Consider the following 24,695-nt stretch of genomic DNA (forward strand, 5'->3'; position numbering starts at 1 on the left):
GTGCCTCCGTTTCGGAGTCGCCCTTGTAGAAGCCCGGGCACAGGTTACTACGCATGCTAAACGACGTACTGAGCAAACGAGCGGCAGCAAACACTAAATGTGACACCGCACTTAAGTAATCACCGCAACGCGGGCCTGTCACCTAGCCCGAGCTAACCCTTTACGAGCGTAACAGACTCGCGGAGAGCTCACCGGCCTCGGGAGGAAACGGTTTATCCATGAGGAAAGGGTTCTCCTTGATGTACACCACGTGGTCCAGCTTCCTGTGCGCAAACGACAAAAGAAGGCGATGCGGGTTGGGCGAGACAACCGGTTGGCGACTGCTAAATGTCACAATGATTACCCCGGCGCAGCGCTGTTGTCCACGGGCGCGATCTTGCTCCAGACAGGCACGCACTCGCCGGTCTTTCGGCGATTGAATAGAGTGCCCTCCCAAGCACGCCCTTTGTCCAGCTGATCGCTGATGTTTGCAGCCACGTCTTCCTTGAGCGAATCGGTGCGGTGCAGTTCCTGGGCGTCCTCGCCCAACATCTCCTCCGCCGAGTAGCCCACCAGTTTCTCGGCCGCGCGGTTCATAAACTGCGCACGCGCGTGAGGGAATGCAATTGTAAGCTTTCCTTCCGCTCGAGTCTCGACTCTGGAAGTCTGATGGCCTGCAGACGTCTGACGCAGCTGTGATAGAAGCGAAAGGAATACAGAAAGCGGTTACATTTAAAAGCTTTGGAGGGAACAAGCACGCTCATCCTTCGGATGGATGTTATGAGCATCCCCTTTGGAACGGGGCGGTGGGTTGCTCCACCAAGCTTTTGCTATTAAACTCCCTAATGTCCCACCTAAGTTAAAGAAGAAAAAATAAACCTATGAACTCCCACAACCAAATTTTCTGATCCCCTATTGCGAACTTTGCTTTTGTACGTCTCAGTTTCTTGTCGTTTCCCTACTTTTCTTCCACCAATCTTCCAATCGCCTCTTATTAATCTCTATTGCGGACATGTTTACTTTTCCATTGCTCTCGCTGAACCCAAGGGCTTCAAGGAGGCCAGTGGTGCCTAAACCGACCGCTGGGCACACGTCTTCATATTCTAATAAAACATACTCCATCGTTTCCCTAGCTTTACCGCAGCAAGCACATGCTTATTCTTCCTTCTTATATCTCGCTTTATAGGTGCGTGTTCTAAGGCATCCCGATCTCACTTCTAAAAGTAATGAGCTTCCCTTTGAGTTATCATAAATTGTTTCTTTCCTGATTCCGTTTTTTCCTCTTGAGTAGTTACTCATGGCAGGTTTCTTTTCCATCGCCGCCACCCATGAGATTATTTCAGCCTCTCTGACTTTCCGCTTGACGTCCTTTGTTGCTGTGTTGCCCACCGTGCAGGCCGCACACTTGCTGGTAAGCTTCGTAGTGCTTTTCCTCCACTGTGAATCAATGTTTTTCCTGTACAGATACATCAACACTCTCCCAGTCCGTTTACTTTCTTCCATATTCCTCAGTCGTTCTTCATTCCTTTTTTACAATCCTTCCTCTTTACAATCGCGCGCCCCCTTGCGTTGCTTTCTGGCTCTCCTTCTTTATTTTTTTCGTATGTGCCAGTATTCCGCCGACATTTCTGTTCTTGCGATATTTTAGTCGGTGTGACGCGCAAGACCCGCGGCAAGCCAGCCCAAGACCCATGACGAGGAGCCGCGGTTCTCGGAGGCCAGGCGCGGGATCGACGGTAGTTGACTGAGCGACGAACAGGTGGCGTGAGTGCGGGGAGGACAGCGGCGCGAGCGGGCGGGAGGAGAGTGGAAAAAGGGGGAAACTCGGAGTGTGGTTGTGTGGTGCGGAAGGTTGGCGTGCCGGAAAATAAAGCGGTAGTTCGGGACCACGTGTGGCGTGTCGTCGATCGTGACAAGTGGGGGCTCGTCCGGGATCTACGTGAACATGGAGACAGTGGACGTTCCCGAACAATTGGTACAGCATCTGCTGGGGCAGACGAGCGGATCTACCATGGAACGCGAGCAAATCGCGGCAGCTGTCAGACAAAGACTGATGGCGGCCGAGGCAGTGCCTATGGGTTCTACGACAACGGCGGCGGCGGTTCAACCGGTGAGCGACTGCGCTCCGCGCTCCACAGGAGGTCAGCCAGGTCAGCCTCCAAGGTTTAAGGGGTTCAACGACCATCAGTCCCCCGAGGAATTTTTGGACCGGCTTGAAACGTTTTGTTTGGTCAGCGGTGTCGCAGCTGACAAGAGGCTTACGCACATTGTGCCTGCTGCGCTGGAAGGTAGCGCGAAGTTGTGGTGGCGATTCGTGAACTCGTTTGCGTCGTGGGAGGAGTTCACTGCGGCGTTTATTGCGGAATTCTCCTCCATTGACGCGAAGCGCCGCTTGAAACAAGAGCTGGAGCACCGGACGCAACATCCCCAAGAAAATTTAAAGGAATTTATTTATACCATCGCGGCCTACTACGACCGGATTGGCGGCGAAGTGCCCGAGTCGGAAAAGGTTGACCGCGTGCTGCGGCAGATGCACCCGCAACTCCAGGATCTGGTGGAGGGAAGACAGTTCGGCAGTCTCGCGGAGTTGGCGAAGGCCGCTGACGGTCTCATGGAGCGTTTCTGGAGGCGCATGCAGTACAAGCCACCACCACCCCCGACTGACCAAGTCGCGAGGGACTTGGCCTTCCAATCGACTATAAACGTGGCCGGCGTGCCGGGAACACAACCCGGAGGGTTGATCACAGCGGCTGCCGCGCCGTTCCAGTATCCGCCGGCGGCATCCCCCTGGCCGTTGCACCCCGCGGCGATACAGCCCTCCTACCACCGAGACCAATTGCACGGATTGGCCGCATTCGCCACAAGGACGCCACATCTCTCAACGCCGTCACAGCACCAAAGGTACCAGCCGCGTGACCAAAGAGAATTCAACTGCCATCGCTGCGGAGGCGTCGGTCACATGGCCCGCGAGTGCCCTACAGGTCGGCGTGGCGGCCCACCCCGCTGCTACCAATGCAACGGGATCGGACATATCCGCTCTCAGTGTACGGGAAACGGGGCACGGTAGGTGCTGCACCGGCAAGCACCTACGAGACTGCGCTGCAAGTAGCGGCCTTGGCCGGCAACAAGGAGCCTCTCCTGGAAGTGCAGATCGGGAGGACGACGTTCCAGGCCCTACTGGACACAGGCTCGAGTGTGAGCTTGCTTGGATTGCCGGCGGCAAGGGTAGCGGTCGAGGCGGGCGCCAAACCCAAGACACAGGAACAAGCACTCCGCCTGGCAACAGGTTGGTCTCAGTCGACGACTTCCCTCAAGTGCAAAATAAAGTGGGCCACAAGCAGCCGCAATCAACGCTTCCTGTGTGTGCCAGACTTGTGTCGGGACATTGTGCTGGGCAGAGATTTTTTAACAGCAACAGGCATCTCTTTACATGTATCGCTGGGTGGGTGGACGATTGGAACCGATCCACAGTGCATGGTGCCATTTGCTAAGCGTGAAAAGGACCCAGCGACAGCACTTGCAATAGAAGATGGAGAGTCGTACCACTTGCACAGCCTCTTTGAAGAAGTGCTTGTAGTTCCAGGCATAGAGAACATGCATCAGGCTGGCACCAGGGAACTACACCCAAGCATGAGTAAAGTTCTCGATGACTTTAACCATCTGTTTACTACAGTTGCGGGATGTACCACCCTGGCTCAGCACCTCATTGACACGGGGGACAGTGCGCCCGTGAGATGCAAGCTACGTCCAGTGAATGCGAAGAAGCAGAAGATCATTGAGGGCTGTGTGGATGACCTCCTACAACAGGGCCTTATAAGACGAAGCACCAGCCCATGGACTAGCGCCCCAGTGCTCGTTGCAAAGAAGTCTGGAGGCTACCGGCTCGCTGTGGACTACCGTCCGTTAAATGCACGCACCCGAGTACCTGCCTACCCAATGCCTCGAACTGACTGGCTGCTAGCGCAGTTGGGCCGAGCAATGTGGTTTTCCAGCTTTGATCTCTCCCAAGGGTTTTTCCAAATTCCTGTTTGCAAGGCTGACATAGCTAAAACGGCCTTCATTTGCCATCAAGGTACATTTGAATTTACGAGGATGCCCTTCGGGGTGGCAGGTGGTCCAGCAACTTTTCAAACCCTAATGGACCGGGTGCTGCAGGGAATCAATCACCACTTTGCTATGGCATTTTTAGATGATGTCCTTGTATACTCAGAGACACTGGAGAAACATGTTGAACATGTAAGGGAAGTGCTACAACGCATTGAGGGTGCTGGCCTTACGATTAATCCAGATAAAGTACAGGTCTGCCGTCAGTCCCTCAAGTTTTTAGGTCACATCATCTCCCCTGGGCAGTGCAGACCAGATGAGGACAAGGTGCGTGCAGTGCTGGATTACCCTAGACCCAGTACAGTTAAGCAGCTGCAAGCCTTCCTGGGACTTGCCGGCTACTATAGAAGCTTCATCCCTCACTTTTCACTGACGGCACATTCACTGACCAACCTTTTGAAGAAGAACGAGCCATGGCAGTGGGAGGAGTGCCAAGAACAGGCTTTCACTGCACTCAAGCAGGCCTTAGCTCAGGATGCTGTTATAAGCCTCCCAGATCTAAATCGACCCTTTGTGGTGGAGACAGATGCAAGTGGCATTGGCATTGCAGCTGTGCTGCTGCAGGCTGGCCCTGATGGTCTGCAGCCTGTTTCCTTCATTAGCAGAGTCCTTACAGCAGCCGAGAGCCATTATACTGTCCAGGAGTGGGAATGCCTGGCAGTAGTCTGGGCAGTGGACAAGTTCAGGGCATATCTTGAATTTACGGAGTTTGAAATACACTGTGACCACTCCTCCCTGGCATGGATGTTTCATACCGACCAAGCTTCACCCAGGGTCAAGCGTTGGGTTCTTCGGCTGCAGGGCTTCAACTGCCGAATCAAGCACAGACGAGGGCTGGCAAACATACCCGCTGATGCCTTGAGTAGAGCCCCTCTCCAGTGTGAAGACAACCCAAGTGACAACCTACATGAGACGCTGTTCCCCATTGCTGCTCCAGAACCTGAAGGCAAAATTACATTTGATGAAGTAGCTGTGGCCTCGGAGGTTGACTCTTCGCTGCTGAGTGACACAACACAGCTGGTACAAGAACAGGCTCGTGATGACCGCCTCTTAAAGCTGAAGGCAGTGGTCCAAGGGACTCAGCTCCCAAGTTCGGACCCTGATCATCGCCTCTTTCGTGATCTGGCCGAAACAACGGAACTGCAGCCAAGCGGATTGCTGGTTCAGCAAAGAGGCAACCACAAGGTAGCGTGGTTACCTAGTCACTTGCGGCAGCTGGCACTGAAGGTGGCCCACGACCATCCCACTGCAGGCCATGCTGGATTTTTCAAAACTCTGAGGCGTGTGGCTGCACGATTCGTCTGGCTGGGCATGCGAGCAGATATATCAAAGTATGTGCAGTGCTGTACTGTCTGTCAGCGCACAAAAGCTCGGCGCAAGAAACCAGAGGGCCTCATGAGCAGTCAGTGGGCAACATCACCCATGGAAGAGCTCAGTGTTGACATTATCGGGCCCTTGCCATCTACACCCCGGGGCCACAAATACTTGCTGGTAGTTATTGACAAATTTACGAAGTTCCCAGAGCTTTTCCCTCTACGAGCAGCAACAAGTGCGAAAATACTGGAGTGCATGGTGCAAGTCTTCTGCCGCCATGGCACACCTGTGGCCATCACCAGTGACAATGGCAAGCCCTTTGTTAGCACACTATGGCGCAACCTCTTGAAACACTGGGGCATCAAAGATCGCCACACAGTGCCTTACCGGCCGGCTGGCCAAATGGTGGAGCGTCACAATGGCACAATTAAGCAGTGTCTACGGGCATACTGCTCCAACCACAAAGACTGGGACCGGCACATACCTGAGATCGCCCTTGCCATGCGTACTGCCGAGAGTGTTGTCACCGGATATACTCCAGCATTGTTGTGTTACGGCCGCGAGTTGCGCACCCCATGGGAACCTACAAGCGACAAGGAAGACACAGAGCCTCCAAAAGCAGCACACCATGCACTTGCTGCGGAACTCCAGCGGTGCCTTGGAGAGGCCCTCCAGTATGCTCGGTCACATCAGGCAGCTGCTTGGAAGGTGCAGAAATCCTGTTACGACCGTCATCGTCAGGCAACAACCATCAAAGAGGGTGACCTTGTGCTCCTGGATTCCCATACCTTGAGTGATGCGGCCAAGGGCGTTTCGGCGAAATTGGCACCGCGGCGAAGTGGACCTTATTGTGTAATCAAACGATTAGGTGACAATAACTTTGTTTTGAGCGATCCTGCTACAGGACGTCATCGAACTACTGCCCATGCTGATCAGTTGATGCTCTACCATGAGCCAGGGCCCCTCCCTACCAGCACAGCTTCACGATTCGAGGGGGGGGAGAGTTGTGACGCGCAAGACCCGCGGCAAGCCAGCCCAAGACCCACGGAGGAAGGAAACTAAGGAGAGGCCCTGACGTCACTCTTTGTGAAGCAAAAGTGAAGCCGGAATTTGGCGTTGCTCATGGCGATGCTCCGCCTTTTGGGCCACCCTCCTCGCTTGTTTACATCTTTCGCGAAACCACGCCGCGCTGCGCGTGGTGTCGCGCGCGGAGCGCGCGCGCTCGCGCAACATCTGGCAGAGCACGGTGCAGGTAACACAGCGCAACAAGACACGGTGACTAACGCAAACCCGCCCACTCAGCGCCTTTGCCGCGGCCCGAAACATACCAGAGCAACACGTGTGAGCGCTCAAAACCATAACGCCGCCGCCATTGTGGCCCAAAAGGCGTGGCCATACAACAGAAAAAAATAAAAAAGCAGCAAAAAAAATGAGAACCTACTACGTCATTTCCGCCACACTTTTCTCCTAGCGCGCGGAGGGGGTAGGGCCTCTCCTTAGTTTCCTTCCTCCGTGCCAAGACCCATGACGAGGAGCCGCGGTTCTCGGAGGCCAGGCGCGGGATCGACGGTAGTTGACTGAGCGACGAACAGGTGGCGTGAGTGCGGGGAGGACAGCGGCGCGAGCGGGCGGGAGGAGAGTGGAAAAAGGGGGAAACTCGGAGTGTGGTTGTGTGGTGCGGAAGGTTGGCGTGCCGGAAAATAAAGCGGTAGTTCGGGACCACGTGTGGCGTGTCGTCGATCGTGACATCGGAACTGCGTTTCTTTTAACGCCCACTCCTGCCTAAAGACTGGTAGTCAGGCTTAAGAAACAAATAAGTTTCAGTGCCAACATCTTGTGAGAACGAATCTGCCCTCGCCGAGTAAGCCTCTGGTCGCCATGACAAGTGAATTGTCGAAGCGCGAGCAAGAGTTATGCAGGGAGTGCTATTCATTGTACTATGCACTTTCTCAGAAGCGTACGAGTCTTAAGATGCTCGAAAACTGCAGCCTCGCGTTTATAGCTGTTTTGAATTCGGGTTCCAGGTTGGTACCAGCGTCAATTCCCTCGTGAGGAAACGAAAGGAAAAAAATCTATGTCCGTATCCAACAGATGAGCCGACGGGTGTTAGCTAATACCAATTTTCCCAAATGCGGAAAGCACACGTAGATAGCTGCAAGCTTATGTATAAATTGGGTTGTGATCACATCCAAAATTCGCACTTGCAACTTTTATTTCTCTCACAATTACCGGTAGCGAAAACCACAAGGACAAAGGAACCATAAATTGACACCCACTCGCCCAATTTCTTTGTTTTTTGTTCGTCTGCATGGCTTTCGTTGGTTGGTTCATATTTATGTCGAACCAGCTCGTCTGAACGTCAGTACCACTGAACTTACTTTTATACCGTTCTTCTGGCGCCGGTTATAATCTGTCTTTTTTTTTTTTGTCTACGTGATAATGTCTATCGCTGGTTATATGGCGAAACTGCCTACGGCACGTTATGTAGGTTTAAACACGTACCATTCAGACGAACGGCTCGCCTAGCTTCTACTCACTATTTGTTATGTGTTCCATTTATTAATCCCACATAGAACACACACGTGTGTGTGCGTGCGCGCGTGCGTGCGTGTGTACCTGCACCTTGCGTAGTTTGTTCACGTGCGTAAAAACAAAACTACAAGAAATTGAAGAAATAAAAATTTTCAATACACGTTCGTAATGATTCGGCAAACACATGGTTGCGCAGATATAGAGAACGCCACTTACAATGACCACTACACAAGCTTGCCGAACAGCAAAAAGCTTAAAATGAAGTCGCGAAGCTGACGCAATCTCGTCTGATATTGAAGAGCCACGAAGAAAAGAGAGCTTTACATTTCAGCCCCCACATGGTTTGAAATCGTGTAAACAAGGCGTCCGCCGTGCGGGGGCCGAAAGGTAACGTTTTCATTAATTTCTTCACCTTGGTCGGCGACATATATGCTCTCTTCAAAAGCTTAAAGTTTGCGCTTATATACTGCAAATGGCAGAATACGCGTATGAAAGGCACGGTAACCACGGCTGGTGTCCCTTAACGAGGGACGACTTGAGTTGACGTTTTTGCACTCAGACACCGCCGGCAAATCGAGCCGTGGCAGGGTTAGCGCAAGGTTAGCACTGCTGCTTTTTCGCCTCGACGATCGTCTGGGAAACACGAGGCGGTTTATTTCACAAAGCCCACCTGTATTTCGTGCGTAGGCCCAGTGACGATGACACCGTCCCGCACATAGTGCAGCGCAGAAAACAGTGCCTCGGAGGTCATTAGCTTCCACAAGTGCATGAGGTCGTTGTGCTCAATCTGGATGACCTCGTTGAGGCACACCATGGGCGAGCCCGTCTCCAGCATCCACTGCGGTTGGGACCAATAGCCGTTGCCATTGTTTTATGTGCTGCTCGTGATTTCTGCGCGCTGAGACTAGCGTAACGTAATCCGCATGGGCATTTCAGTAGATATATATTAGGCGACTCAATGGGCTTGCGCACGCGTGAACCCAGACTAAGCTGGGTCTTGCTAAATCCCGAGCGGCTATATAGCGTACGAACGCTGAACGCAATCTATATTTGCGTTTCCCCATAATCTAAATGTGCCTGAACGGTTCACCAGTGGGTTTCATCGTGCAAAAACAGTGTACACTCTGTAAAACCAGTCCAAACAGAAGTCGCCAGGTTCTTCTGTCGAGGCTCGACCATGAATTCTCGCAGGCTACTATAGCTATTCGCTCGTTAAAATTGAAATTACTTTTCGAAAGGCGCCAACTGAAACAACTGTTTTCTTTTGTACGCGTACATGCATTTTGCCACTTCTTCGACAGCAGTTGCCTTGCTACGTGGCTAATCAGTCCATAAGCCGAACCCAGCATATAGACGCTTAATATTACGCCTTTTACTTTTCTTTCCTTTTTTTGTACGTACTGATATATTTAAATATATAGCTTCTTCCCCGCGCATAGTTAAACACTAAGACCTATAGTACCCAGTAACATTTGCTCATTGTCTTTATTCCAATTCTTAGAATCCATTGGAGACAGTGTTGTCTATAGCGCATAATCTTGCACATTCTTCTCTTACATACTTTTGATCAAAGATATCGATTCCTTTTCCTTTTCTACTGTATACCCTGCACTAAGTATGTATTGAATTTATCCCTGAATTTATCTTTACTGTTCTGCACTTTATAGTCGCTTCTATAGTGCTGACTTTTGCACGCTACGGCGAAATTTATTGTTCACATTTTGTCTGCTTTTCCCCACTCCCGCTATATCCCACGTGGGCTGTAGTGTATAATAAATAAATAAATAAATAAATAATTAAATAAATAAATAAGTATTCCTTACAATGACGCGGTTCTCACGGCTATGACCTTTTCACAAGTCGTGTTGTTTCGAAAAACCTCGAGAGACTGTTTTGGTTGTGCAGCTGTCAAAGACACTATAACACAGTAACCCACACCATACCGACATCGCAAACGGCCTTGCAGTCACGAACTGATGCAGTGGTTACCACTCAGTCCGAAAAACCAGCTGGTTGCCACAGACTGCGATAGCGGTAGCTGATCATGCGACACACATTAAGGTGAATAGAAAATATACCTTCCACAGTGGTGCACTACCATGGGGTTGGTACGCACACGTATACATGGAACCTACGCGGATCGCATTATGCTAGAAAGTTAGGCCGCTGTCACCCATCAGTGCTAAAAACAGTCTTAATAGCAATTCGCGCGGGCAGAATTAAGCGCACAGATGTATCATCGTGAATGATTTTCTTTGACGCGTAAGAGCTGACACATACTTGGTGTGTCATAAGCTGGCAACTCACTCTGACCGTAGCTGACGCGCACACTTTGTGCGTCGGCTCTTGCAATTCAAAGAAAATCTTTCGCGATGAACATCGACCAATTAACTAGCCTATCTTGCCATCTTGCTGCAAAATTCTATACCACGGCGCATGCGCACAAGACCCCAGTGTTCATACCGGCTTTTTGTGCTGTGCAATAACACTAATGAAGTACCGTTGTGCTATTTTGCGGGCGTTTATAAAGTGTGTGCACAACGTGTTGATGAATATATTGAGGGTGCATGTCAACGAAACCCCCGCCTATATATTTCGGTAGCAAGAATAGAAGACTCGATCGCTCTGGACAAGAACATGTTGACGCTGTCACGGGAGTTACCCTTTTGTAGCCAGCCCTGAGCAGCGGGACGATAGCTGCCTCTTGCCTATCAGCCAACCTGAAGCACAAGAAAGAAAGCCCAGTCAAATAATAAAAAAACGCTCTTCGCTAACGTGCGCGACTCTGCCGTCTATATTAGAAAATGAATGCTAGTTGAACAGCGTTCATTAGGCTGATCTGTGCGAGCTGATTCGGACCACCGAGAGTAGTCATAAAATAAGGTTTGCGCAATGGCTACTTATTGAACACCAACATCTCGAATCCACTCACCCTTTCTTTACGACTGCGACAATGCAGGAGTACTGGCTCCATTTGTAGCCACACAACGTCCTACAGAAAATAAAGAACCAACACAAGATAAAGCTTGGGTATGCACTGTATTATACCGCATTCAAATGAGATGATTCACGCTTTTATCTATATATACGTTTTCCGGCCAATCGTTAGCTTGCACTCCGCGTCACAGATCCCGCAATGACCATCGAATGTCAGTGTGCTACGCCAAGGGTGGCTCACACTATACGATTTATCTGCGTGTAAACTAACCCACGGTTAAAACGGTTCATGTTATAAAGCCAGTACGAACGCTCCTGCACATGTATGTTGCCGAGCGACAAAGCAGTGGCACTTACACCTAACTCCATAGTTGCAACTCTACTGATGTGCTGAACTTTACTGTCACTTGTACGAAAATATGTAGCCTTACCAGCATGGTATAAGCTTCTTGACAGCCGATACACTATAACGAGTCGCGAGCTCGGAAATGCGCGCATTCTTTTCTGGCATTGTTTAATTACCACACTTGCAGTATAAAGTCGAACAGAGCGTCGGGGGATGGCGAGTCCTTAGACATTAAGGCGTATGTTGGAGGCTGCCTAACCTTACCAAACTAAAAAAAATGATAATAACAATAATAATAATGCTGCCGCCAAAAGAGCGATCGCTGTTAGAATACGGGTTCCCGAACGAAATTTGTGAGTGGATGACCAGTAAGGCTAAAATTATTCAGTTTATTCTAGTCTTTCTGGTCAACTTATTCAGCAAGCTATACAAGGCCTGCAGAAAGTCTGACCAGTTCCGAATGAAGTTCGTTTCGAAACGTGGTACACTAGAACGCAAACAGCGCGAAAGAAACCTTCGGTTCTTTTGCTCTGAACACTTAAGCCGCATGATAACCTGCACAGGAGGATGGGGTCGATGGTGTTCTTGCTCCGCGCGTCGATGAAGACCAGGTGCGGACGGCAGTTGAGGAAGTTCTCGACGGCCTCCTCCGTGGTCGTGCTCAGGCTACACACGTAGTGCATCTTCTCGACTGCCCACTTGAGCGCGTTGTACTGCGCGTCGTCTTTGGTAAACACGAACATCACCTGCAATGGGACCGGACACCGGTGATCCATGGCCACTCAAAGCATCAGAAAAAAAAAAAAAGAAAACTGACAGCCTTTGAATTACAGTCCAATAAGTTTGAATACATGTATAGTAAATGTAATGCGCAGAATGGATAACCGGTGCACTATTAGAGTTAAGGAATGAGTGCTAAGAGAAGGGAAGCGCAGTCGAGGACGGAAGAAAACTAGGTGGGGTGATGAAATTAGGAAATTTGCAGGCACAAGTTAGAATCAGTTGGCGCAGGACAGGGGTAATTGGAGATCGCAGGGATAGGTCTTCCTCCTGCAGTGGACAAAAATAGGCTGATGAAGAAGTTCGAGTACAAGACATGCGCATATCGATAGGCTAAATATTAAATCTCCATACGATTCACAAAAGGGGGCGTGAACCAACTGTGCGCAGCTCCCAGCTGTTTTGCCATAAATATCGATATATTCGATTGCTTGTTCATGGCTGACTGTTTAATTTATTAGCTAATCATCGAGGCTCAGATCGATAAGGTCCAGGAAACGTTCAGACATGATCCTCATCTCGGCATCTGCTGAGACAACAGGTGGTACGGTAAAGGTGGAACAGTGAGGGTGGTCGGCCTTTCCAATAATTGCTCCCGCAGACAAAAATTATTTAGTTAACTTTCCGAAAGAACGTAAATAGAGGAACAGTTTCCATTGTCGTGAATTTTCAGGACAGCTTGCCGAATAGCTGACAAAGACAATTTCTTGTAAAAAAAAAACTAAAACATTTTTGTTGCTTCAGATCGCCATTATACGTGACTTATTTACTGGTCATTCACTTAACATGTGCTTCTGAGTATAGTTCTGTAGTAGGCTACGTTCTATAAGCTCCACAGTATTTTCGGGCTCCTAAACATTATTTAATGAACTTCGTAACTATTTTATTGTAAATAACTATTGTAACTATATTATTGTAAATGCCAGAACAGATCAGGCCACAAGATCCACAGTTAGTCTTGTGTTGTATCGGATCCTTAGTCGGTTCCAAGAGATGCCACGACAGTTATGTACTGCCCGGAAACTGTTACTTCAAATCTGCGGTACGTACAAAGTCAACATCTTGGACAAAAATATACCACCTTTCATTTTATATCTTTAAGCCTGTGACAGCGAAGTTAAGCTCAGGAAGAAGAGGAAATTATCACCATTACAAATCACGAAGTCCATGCAGGTAGTAAATAAAAAAAAAAATCACTAGTTAACTTTTCATTGATTCACTTTGAGGAGCATGTTGCAATTTAGAAATTCAAACCAAGCCGCAGTGAAGTCATTTCCAAAAGCAAAAACCAAAAAATTAGGGTATTTTCACACTTTTCCATAGGGGCATTTTCACACGTTTCCAATGCACCCTAATGTGCTCCAACCTAACTGCGCTGTCGGCTGCGGACCCGACGGCTTCCGGCGATCGGCGGCTGTCAGCGGAGTCGACACCAACGCTCTTCGTTGTTCCTGGTCGAGACTGCGGACGGCGCGCGATGGCGGAATGTTTTCCGCTAGCATAGTTGTGCCTAGAATAACATAGTTTGTGTATAACTAATTATCGCCGCGCAAGGACGTCTGGTTTGCGCCGTCAGGGTAGGTTGGCTAGAATGGCCCAATTCTAGCCACCCTAGTCAGGGCCAGTACGCGAAGCATTCCGAGCATGCGTGCAGGGCTGCTGTTATGGGCGGAGCCTATGCGCGGCTCGCTCGTTGGCACCGTATATTGCGAATCGTTGAGTCGCACTCCGACACGTCGTACGACGGATAGAGCGCAATGTGTCTCCTGCTACACCGCTGTTGCACAGAAATGTTAAAGGCGAGGTATTCCGCAGATGCGGCACGAAATGCACAAGGCCTAACCTTATGCTGGCATAGTAAGAAATCCTTGCTGTGATCTCCGTATATCCCTTGGGCAATTATTCTGCTTCCAGCTGCCGCAGCAGTAGCTAAAAATGAAGTTTGTACTCCAAGTAGAAACATTTATCAGTGCTAACAGCATGTCAGCTGTCTTTAAGGAACCCGAATCAGCGCTCCTCGTTAGTATAGTGGTCAGTATCCCCGCCTGTCACGCGGGAGACCGGGGTTCGATTCCCCGACGGGGAGGTTTTTTTTCTCCCCTCTTTTTTTTTTATAGCATTTGCATATGGTTACTCGCGGGAAATAAAAAATAAAGTTGGAAGTCGTCGCTTGTCCTCGACACCTCCTGTCCTTGTCCCGGTGTGCGCTGTAATTCACAGTGACATGGACCACCAGCTCGTTGGCCTCTTCGGCGAGAAAGCTACGTGCACGTGTTATTAGAGTTGTAGTCGGGCGTAACTCATCTCGACCAGCAAGCATTTGTGTTTCTCAGGCCCTACGCTACTCGCTGTGAGACCCGATGTAGCAGCATAGAGTACGAACGAGTGAGCCGGAGCGAACGCAAACGTTACGATGACCTGCTCTTGAGTGCATGTGCTTATTTATAGCTATAGGTAAATAACCTAGGGCGCCCCGAGGGTTGCTAGTATCTGTTGGTGGATTTCCACGTCCAAGACCTTCATCTAATGCAGAAAATCGACTCAGAAATGTGCACTCCTTTAACGTATAGGCTAAAACAGCTAATTTTCTCCCCGTTGATGATCCCGGCAGGGCGCTTTCATATTAACTAGCATATGCACTAAAACAGTTTGTTTTCCAGCCGAATCCGATTCTTCGAAATTCTAGTAGTCCTACTCGCTAAAGAGACTGCAGGCCCGACATAAGAGCAAAACACAATATAGCGCCTTGTATTTCCCTTCTTGCGTGTGTCCTTGTCCATATTAGCTCAACTCGGTTTCCAAGTAGGCAGATCAACTAGCCAAGATCACTACCTCAGGTAGCCCGTATAATGACAAGGGTAAAAATAATGAATTCCAGCTGCGTATAATTTCTTCGCGTGGTGCTTGAACATGCTGAGTCATTTGGTAAAGCACGTGACGAGGACGGTGAATGCGCGCTCACCCTGACGGTTGGTACCGCGAAGTACATGGAGCCGTACTTGAGCGCGACGGTTCCTTCCTGCAAGACGTGGTAACAGGTTTGGGTAAGAAGAACACGACTATGAAGCTCCATTGATAAGTGTTTTATCGCATATCAAGCCTATAGTTATAATCATTTGAACGCTTCATACGACGTGTCGCAGCTTGACACTGCTGATCGCTGACATAAAGCAACGAGGAAGAACTTGAATTTTAAGTTTATTTTGGTTCGTTTACAAAAGAAAACAAACCATGGGGAGCAAGGCTAAAGGCGCTTTTTCATGCCTGTCCTCCTTAGACAATAAAAGAGCAGACGTTTGCAGTTCATGAGCACGTATCGGTTACAACAGTAATATGTGAGCACATACAAGAATGTTAAGAATAAGTGCACATTATCCAAGAAACAAAATACAAACTGACAAAATCAGTAGTACATGCGCATAGAAAGGCGTCACTAGCACAAAGTGAGACGTCTGATGTTAAGAGACAATAAATAGAATGCTTTTTTTTTTATTTTGTGCATACGAAACACCCTCAGATACCAAATACTGTAGAATATATATCAAAAATGTTGTGCATTTGATAAACAAGCATTTCGAAAGCGTAGTCAGCACGAGCCCTATGGATCTGGTAGAGTGTAGGTTTCTGAAGCTGGTAGGTTGTACCTATATGAATGTTTCTTTCAAATCTCCTTTCTTGTACCTAATAAGGTTCTTAAAATAGACGCTTTTTTCTTTTTTTCTCACACGGCTGACAAATAGTCAGCAAATTAAACTGACCAATCGATGATTAAATATTCTGGTTATTATGTACATTCATAACTGTTCTATTTTCTACAGTATTAGCTTTCTTAGCTTCGTATCTAAACAGTAGAACCCCGCGCAAACAAACAGCAGTGCATGTGACAATGAATAATGACAAAATAAACCTTACAGTAACGGGTAACGTATTTTACGCCCGCACCATTTCAATTTTCAAATAGGACGCTTGCGAACAAATGTGCATTGAGAGAATGCAACAGCTATTTCCCGTCGCTCTTTCTTTTTGCGAACTTTGCCGATATATCTATACCACAACCTCCCGGAAACACCATCTCTAGCGTTTTTCTTTTATTATTATTACATTTTTTTTTTTGCGACACCGGATGCTTGTAAGCGGAGTCAAGCAAGCGCACTACATCGCGGGCTTGTTGTCTTGGCAAGATTTAATACCTGTTGGCACGCATACTATTGTATGTCTACCGAACCTTCGCGTGCATTTAGTGCTCTCCCGACTTTCCGAGTCGTTGCGCTCACCCCTATGACGAGGCGTTTGAGGGCGGCTTTGTACTTCTCGTCGGCTTCCTGAAGCGCAGCTGCTTGTTGCGGCGGCGCCATATTACAGCTGCGAATAAGAAGGGAGAATTAGCAGTGTCAGCGTTAACTATACAGCCCACCCTGTCGCGTACTGATTCCCTGTTGATTTCCTCTGCTACACATCCAGTGTCTGTCCAGCAATGCTCGTCCTTTCGTTTGCCTCATCTGATAATCCAGCTGTAGGATGTCGCAATTTGCTATAGGTGCTACCCGATCGGCACGAGCTAGCGAATGCCATAAAAAAATATCAGTGCCCTTCCACTGTGTGAAGAAGGATGACCATCGAAACTGTGTATGTGGGCCTTTAATGGCGAACTGCACCTCCGCCGCGGGTCGGCCCGGCATCGCACTATCCCCAGGATCGGCCAACGTATGGGGAGTTTTTTGCTTACCACGCCAACAACGACGCGAAAATTTCCTTGGACGGTAGAGGTATACAGCTTCGCTGTGAAGAGCGCGGCTCGTCAGGCATTGCTGCTCTCGGGGCACATGCTTATTCACTGTTGTCTTTCATGTATTTTTTGGATAGGACGGCGCAAGCCCGCTCTTCGAAGAGGGTGAGCCAAAAGAACGCACTTACGTGGATCAGCGCCGGCGACCGTTGCGGCTGCTCGTTCTTCTTCTTCTGCTTCTTCGTCGCGCTCCGCACGGTCACGTGCCGAAACGCCACGCGAGAGCGCGAGGGCTCGTGGTGGTGCTTGCTGGCCGCGGTGCTAGTGAACGTTAACATGCTGCAAAATTGCTTCAGGAAAGAGACCGGCAGCAACTGCAAGACTAATCCCACCAGTAGCCTACAACCACTCAACTCAACAACTCAACTCAGGAAAGAGAAACAAAAATGACTGCTTTTTGCTAGTATCACATCAGAGAATTAGGGGCCCGTGTCTCACGGGCCCCTAATTCTCTTATGCTTAATAAAGCCAACCTCCCTGTAGAGTATATAAACGCTCGAGTTGTGTTTCCTTCCAGGAATAAGTACTTGCACTTAGAAAAATTAATGTGAGTTGAAAAAATATACTCTCGTGAACTCACAGTTACACTGGCTGCATTGTAAGGTGCGCCTTATAATACAGACCCTCATTAAACTTTCCCCCCCCCCGCAGTCCACCTCTAATGTAGCTTATATATATAGTCCTCTTTGAGGCCGCCGGCTGGCCAGCAAATTCGTGATAACAAATGGAGGAGGCCATATTTAACGAAGCGTGATTACGAATACAGAGCCAAGTTGTGGCGTTGCAACGAAGTGATGAGCGCGCACTCCAAGCGACGCTCATCCGAAGCGGTGGATGTAATTGCATGGTCAAAGAGGAAATGTCCCTTTCCATGCGATCTCGTGGGGACCGCCATGTTTGATCATGTGGTGACGCCTCTATTTCTTGGTCACGTGGTGACGCCTCAGCTGCCTCTGTTTCCTCCTTATTTATAATACAATGGGTGTGCATGACGCCCCGGTGCGGCCTACCAAACCTCTGTTTCGACGAATATCGTGGACTCCAGTGGTGAATGACACGTAGCTTTGGTCACAGCTTCAGAGGCATGTAAGCACTTTCTGAGCTCATTAAGCCTTGTCGAAACGGCGCGAGCAGCGTACACGTTCTTGTACTATTGTTTTTAAATAAGAATTTCCTGTAGCTATACCTCCTGCCGCCTGATTCTTCGCACATCCCCGTTAGTGAGCGCGAGCCATGGCACAGGTCCATCATTATTAGCCTTACTAAATTAAGCTGCGCTATAAATGTATTCCAAGCTGTCCAGACTTTCCGTTTAATAATTCAATCAGGATCACTGTTTTGCTCTTCGTTCTTTATTTGCAAACACTTTGATGCAGCAGACTGTCGTGTTTCTGATTCAGTAATGTTCCTCGGTGCGGTCACTATCGTATTGTTTATTTTCTGCTTAATCGCTATATAGCGGGTTTGGTAGCCATAGATTTGCTCTTGCTGCGCAAAAGACTTGGAACGTAGATGTTCTGTAGTTTGTAAAAGCTTGTAGTAAAAAAAATATTATTGATATTCACTCGCAATTACGCCGTGGACCGTCACGGAACCTTCAGCTTCAAACATTCGTGCGCAGTCGGTGTAGTCGCCGTCACCATAGACTTTCCTATGACCGTCGCCATGCATATGCATGCTTCGGCGCGTTGATTCAGGTATGCGCCCGTTCAGCTATTCTTGATGCGTTGGCAATAGAGTGGGCGTAAATTTTCGTGTGAGTTGGGGTAGATGCGTGAAGATAACGTGCGAGAAGCTATGCCAGGAAGCAGCGCTACTCCCTTTGTTACTGTGCAACGAGCGGTACTCACTCTTGCCGACGTTCCGATGTTCCAAAGTCATTTCTTTGGAGGTTAGCGATACAACGCTGGCGTGTGAGTGAACTTGTTTTTAGAGCGCAGCCCGTTCCTGCGGCGAGCGTCGGCGTGCTTCGGCGTCGTAGCTCGCCGTAACCGAGCGAACGAGCACAGTCAAACAGGGTGTCTACCAACCGGGAAAACCGGGAAAACCGGGAATTCTCAGGGATTTTGAGTAGTCTGGAAAAAGTCAGGGAAAACTCAGGGAATTTGGGCCTCTATCAGGGAAAATTAGCGGCAATTTTATTGAAAGGGTCGAAAGTCGCGGTAATACGGGATCGAGTAGCAGACAGGAATCGTAATGAATCGTCTTTGATGCCCTGTAGTCGGCAGGGGGAGTTGTCAGTGTACAGTCAACGAGCGACTTTCGGGATTCCCGATAATTTGGACGGCTTCGCGGCCCCGCCACGTGTCCCATAGAGTCAACGTATAGCAACGTGTGAAATTTCCGACGCAGGAACTCTTCGCCGTCCGAATTTCCGGATGTTTTGCCGTGACCGCAGGTCCGAAGCGGCAATAATCAAAGACACCACCACTGCCGTTTTGATTACTTCGCCACCTCGAACCGGCACTCTCGCACGCAGATCCGCTGGCAGCCGTTGCCACCACTGCGGCAACGACTGCTTCGACGTTCGCTATGAAGCTTCTTGCCGTTTGGTGCCGAGTTTTTTATTGAAAGAATTAGCTGCTGTCAGCAATGGTACGGACTCCGCCTTTGTGGTACTCGCGATTGGCTTAGAAACTTGGAAAACACGGTGCGTTGCATAGTGCTGGTTTCTGAAAGTCAGCTTCGCGTCTGTACAGAAATGTTACTCGGTGAAGCTTACGCAAAAGTATTGCAGTGAAGCATAACAAGCGGGGGAAGGGGCCACGGAACACAGTATGTGTTCCTTAATTATACACGCAGGCACCCGGTATTTCCTGTCACAGTACGAGCACCGATATGCCTTATATGTGTACGGACAGGCCTTCAGAGCGTTTTCGAACGTGCCTGTGGCGGTTTGAGCCCCTAAGGGCAGTAAATGACACGGATTTATTTTTTTCCAACTGGCCGATTTTTCGGACGTTTTCGCGGCCCCTAGGGAGTTCGAAAAACCGGTCGTGGGCTGTGCAACTGACCAAGATGCTTCAAATGGTCCTTGGGGCGAACGAGTGGCGGAAGGCGGACAAGAACAGAAATTACCTACGCATTGAGGAATAAACGGGAATGGAAGCTTGCTGCTGCCGTTTTGAAGGAGCTTGAGCTCAAAAAATAAAGTTTTGGCTGATGCCGAGATGCAGGTGTCCCTCTTCCAAACCAAAATAAACTCTTTAAAGCAGTGAAACACAACACTCGGGCGTCGTGCGTGGGCTGAGAGTATGTCAGGACAGTTGAGGTTGACTTACGAGCTGTTGAGAGAGAATCTCAATTGTGACAGAGTTCGGGCCTCATCCCACTAAGGTTGCTATCAGTTGACAGAAATAGCTCATATACGAAAATATTTGCTTCTTTATGCATCTCCTTTTTATTCGTATTTGATAATGTCCGACCCCATTTGCAATTTTTTTCGAAGACACTTTATTTGCTGTGCATTTTACTAACCCATGCCTTCTATTCTCTTTTTGAATAACGTAAACACTGCTCCTTGGTATTCAAATTTTATTAAGTCACGTTTTTATTTTTTTCATGAGCTTACTAGAGAGTGACAGCATCAGGCGATATGGTTTCAGTCCGTCTTGACATAAAACATAGTTATGCATCACTCCGGGAAATTTGCAATGGCACTCAGGGAAAACCTGGAAAACTCAGGGAATTTGGAAATGTCAACTTGGTAGACACCCTGTCAAAGATCAAAGCGAACGCGGAGCGCGGCGGGAGATTAAAGATGCGAGGAGGACAACGGAGAGGAGGGTGCAGCGGAACCATGAGGCGGAAAGCGGAGGAGAGTATGGCGAAAGCGTGAGAAGTGTAGAGCAGCGACAATAGCTACGAGATGGCGCCAGAGTATCGCACGTCGTCTGGTAGGTTTGTTGGCGGCGGCTGCTGTGAATCGCGCCCACGCGTCACCCACGCGCTCACTCAAAGATTGGTAAAAGAGGGATTGCAATGAATTGTTTCCGCAATTAACTCGAAAAAAGCTGTCACCACGCTATTAAAAGTAGCTTTGACATACAACTACAACGTTTGGAATTGTATGTCAGCCCTCAGGCCCTTTGATGTTCGGGGTTACGGAACGTAGAAAACTCGAAGTCATGCCGTATGTGCATAAAGTGAGTCACAACATGAAAAAGGTTGCGGCCAAGCAGGTACTAACTTTAGACGTTATCCGCTCCTTGCAAGCTTTCGGGTCTGTGCTCGCGCATTTCTAGAGGCAGGGCAAGGAACCACGTTTGCACAACGCAGCACGAAAACCGTTTCACGGCATGTGCCGCACGGGTGGCGTATAAGTTCCCTCTCACATGCGAGAGAGTTTACATAGCCAAACTGGTCGATGTATTAATGAACTGCTGCGTGAGCACCACTCCTCCCTGGGGTCCGATGACGGTGCAAACTGGGTAGGCGTACTGCTCGTCATCTCGTATGTTCTGGTAATGCCCTGCGTTACGCAGCTCATCGCTTACCATTCTAACGGACTGGGAGGCAGCCCTTAAAGGGACACTAAAGCGAAACAATAAATCAGTTTATACTAATGAAGCATTGTTTGAGAACCCTGCAGGCAGTCATTTCAAAACAATAGTTTGATTATTAGATGAGAAAATGAAGGTCCAAGTATCAGTATTTGAATTTCGCACCGAAACCCCAGCGCCGGTACGTCAGCGTTACGTCAGGGATTCCAAAGTATGTTTTCGCATATGGGCCGCGTTGGCTGAATAAAGGTTCCCGAAACTTGCCATGTTTAATATTTGGTTCCTTTAGGACGCAATGCAGTCAATCAGTACCGCTATATATAATTAGGAGGCCCTAGAAGATGCCCTCAAAATCCAAGTCGTCACAGCCCCCAGGTGCAGGAACTTAAGTAGGCGTCGCCACCCGTATTTCGTTCTTGCGATTTTTCTGGCTTACCAAACGTCTTATCGTTGTAAGAGTGGTGTTTTTGGTGTTGTAGAACGGTAATTTACTGATGCAGAAGAAATCATTTTTCACTTTAGTGTCCCTTTAAGAGCGGCGACCTCTCAGAGCAAATACGGGCTGTCCAGAGGGCCTGCGACAGGGCGGAGGACCACGATCTTCCGACCCCGACGTGGGTGCGGCCCGCGACGGCTACGGGGACTCCCTGAAAAGGGAGGTACCCTAACGCCGGTTCCTCAGGACCATCAATAAAGTTCTTTGCCTGCCTGTCTGTCTGCCTCGCCATTGCAATGAATGTGGCTGTTACCCATTGTTCAGCAATGCAACGATTCTTGGTAGAGGCAAGGGCAAAGAAGAGCGAGAAATCCCGGAAGCGTACTACATCAGGTTATTAGGTGACGACTGCATTAGTACAACCTCGGTGCGCTTACTTGAAAAAGAATTTGCTTTTTTAGGTCGGTCACGTTAGATGCGATATCTTGACTTTTCAATGCTCTGTGATTAGTGATGCTGCTGTTGAGCATGCTCTGCTGTTCTTGCTGGGACTATGCCGTTTCTAATAAAGCTCACTTGATAGTCCAGTCGTTGTGGTGTGAACATCTCTTGTCCTTTTTTGCTTGTGAGTGGTTTTTTCCTTCAACATTTATCGGCATGCAGGTTGCACGAAATATATAGATACAAGAAAGCATCAAGCAATGTCGTTACAACAGTTCCCAAAACATCACACCGATAGCAGACTACACCATCATTAGCCACGGAACGCGCAATTCTGTCGTACACGGTTAAACCGGTCAAGCAATCTTACGTCCTGTGAAGATAGGCACAAAGATGGCGCGCTAACACACGTGCTGCCAGCCCTTGCTATGAGATCTGCTTCAAAAATCTCATGATGCCTTCGTCTTCGTTCTATCGTCGCCAATAAAGCTTCGTCATTTGACTCTCGGGCAGCCTCTCCAAACGTGCACGCACTAAGGGATCCATTTCATACAAGCAGCCAGACAACAACGCAGGTGTTCTCGTGCACAGTTCTCAAGATCATGCGCAGCTCGGAAGAACCCGCACAGAGCGAAACAAAACAAACGCAACAGCTCGCCGGCTTGCGCGCGAGACCGTCGCTGGAAGTGCGCCGCGCAGCAAATACGCGAGAAAAAAACAAAAAGATCATGAGTCGTTCCACTCTGTGAAGGTGGTTGACCAGCGAAGCTGTTTAGCAGAGGACACGGAGGTTAGCCATAATTTTGAACAAAGGTACGAACTTATCTATTGTCTTGATGGGTAGTCATTGTGACGAAAGGTACGCACGCTCATATATTGTCTCGGTCGGTGGTCATTATTTCTCTCGCAACTGCAATAGCATTATTTGATAATGTCAAATCGATGCACGTACTGCGCTGGGTGGTCGGTTGGGCCGTATCGGTGTGGCATCGCAAGGGATATGTCTGCAACAGTGAACACGTAAACGGCTCCCTTTTCGGTACCGACACATCCACATTGAAATCACCGACAACGACAACAGTGGCAGTGTCATCGCAGCTAATTCACGCAAAGTGAGTAGCCATGACCCTTACGGGACTATCATTGCATCTTTTGCTTGCTTACAGGGGTATGAGCCATTGCACACGGGGGTATGAGCCATTGCTCACGGGGGTATGAGCCATTGCTCACGGGGTATGAGCTATTGATGATGACAGTTTTCGACATACTGTTCTGTATGTTGTATGCGTGATTAGAAAATATTTAATCACTGTTCGCTTCACTTTGCTGAATGCTTGTAGCCTCTGCCTTATGGGGCTATGAGCCATTGCATTTTTTTCTTGCTGACGGGAGTATGAATGCTTACGGGGGTATGAGCCATTGAGGATGATAGTTTCTGTTCACGGAGAACAAAAATGAATGGAACCCTTGCCATATACAGCTTCGCTGTAAAAGGAAGGCTACGGCCACCGCGACGTGTACCTGAAGCAATAGGGAAGGAACTTTGCTTGCGGAAGCTAGACGGGGCAAGTGGAGAGAGCGTCTATGTTGGCAGTGAAGCTCGTCTCCTAAAATATCTTCTAATAATGAACCAACTTTAAAAATTATTGCGGTAGCAGGCCGAGGATGCCGCTAGAGCTCAAGGGCTTCTGGCCGTCATCTAGGCGGGGTTGGCCCCCCCCACCAATCTGCCGGCTATATAAATAAAAGTTATTTCTCTCTCTCTCTCTGCGGTAGAACGCTCCCTAGATGGCACGTAACAATTTCCAGCATATAACTACAATTTGCTATGTGGTTTGGTGAGCGGCCCTTTAACAGAAGGCGAACAAACTGCCCTAAATACAAAGGCAATTCATATGCTCACATACTCTTTAGTATTTAGACATGTAAGCCTTCGTATCTGTAACAGTTGGCACTTCATTTCATAATTACAAGTTACTTATTTAATTTCACATCATTTTTCTTAAAAAATGATAACAGTCTTTTCACCGCCCGATTCATGACTGATCCCCCAGAATGAGCTGCGCCATTTGACTGTCCCGGCCGCCTCCTTCCGTAGCATTAGGCAGACCTTTACGACCTAGGAACATATACTATAGGGACAAGCTAGGTGGTATACCTGTCCTGTCCGACTGCCGGCCATATTAGGATTTTATAAACGCTTTAAACGCATCTGTCACCCTGATATTCGAAGAATTTCCGTTAAGTTGACATTAATTTGTGAATGCCTTGGGCTTTGATTCCGAAATTGTGCCATGTTCCATAATTTAATAGCCCAATACGTTAATTGTGAACTTGTCAATTAACTAATCGAACGTTGCACTTTGTCGTGCAAGTGATGTCCACCTGGCCGGGTAATCCAGCTGACGTGACCGATTTGCGACATCTGTGACAAGCGATCTTTAATAAGTAGTATAGCTTTAAAAAAGAGCGAAAAGGCAACCGCTACATATTGACTGCTTCTATAGTGCTTATGGCATGGGCGATCAACTTAAACAG

General features: G+C 48.6%; 1 protein-coding gene and 1 non-coding gene across 2 annotated transcripts in view; one reads left to right on the top strand and one right to left on the bottom strand.

The window, feature by feature from the left end:
- The window catches only part of LOC126542584 (high affinity cAMP-specific and IBMX-insensitive 3',5'-cyclic phosphodiesterase 8B-like), a 36,682-nt gene extending 21,617 nt beyond the window's left edge, over positions 1–15,065 (bottom strand). Inside the window, exons 1-7 of the mRNA XM_055077375.2 lie at positions 14,955–15,065; positions 11,768–11,958; positions 10,862–10,921; positions 10,592–10,649; positions 8,600–8,767; positions 344–579; positions 193–263 (exon numbers count right to left, since the gene is read on the bottom strand). Of these exons, the coding sequence (XP_054933350.2) occupies positions 193–263; positions 344–579; positions 8,600–8,767; positions 10,592–10,649; positions 10,862–10,921; positions 11,768–11,958; positions 14,955–15,065 (895 nt within the window). The remainder of the gene's footprint in view (positions 1–192; positions 264–343; positions 580–8,599; positions 8,768–10,591; positions 10,650–10,861; positions 10,922–11,767; positions 11,959–14,954) is intronic.
- TRNAD-GUC (transfer RNA aspartic acid (anticodon GUC)) lies at positions 14,007–14,078 on the top strand. The gene has a single exon. It is a non-coding gene; the product is annotated as a tRNA-Asp (tRNA).
- Positions 15,066–24,695: the final 9,630 nt, after the last annotated feature.

Source organism: Dermacentor andersoni, chromosome 2 (assembly GCF_023375885.2).
Source record: "Dermacentor andersoni chromosome 2, qqDerAnde1_hic_scaffold, whole genome shotgun sequence".
Taxonomy (NCBI): Eukaryota; Metazoa; Arthropoda; class Arachnida; order Ixodida; family Ixodidae; genus Dermacentor; species Dermacentor andersoni.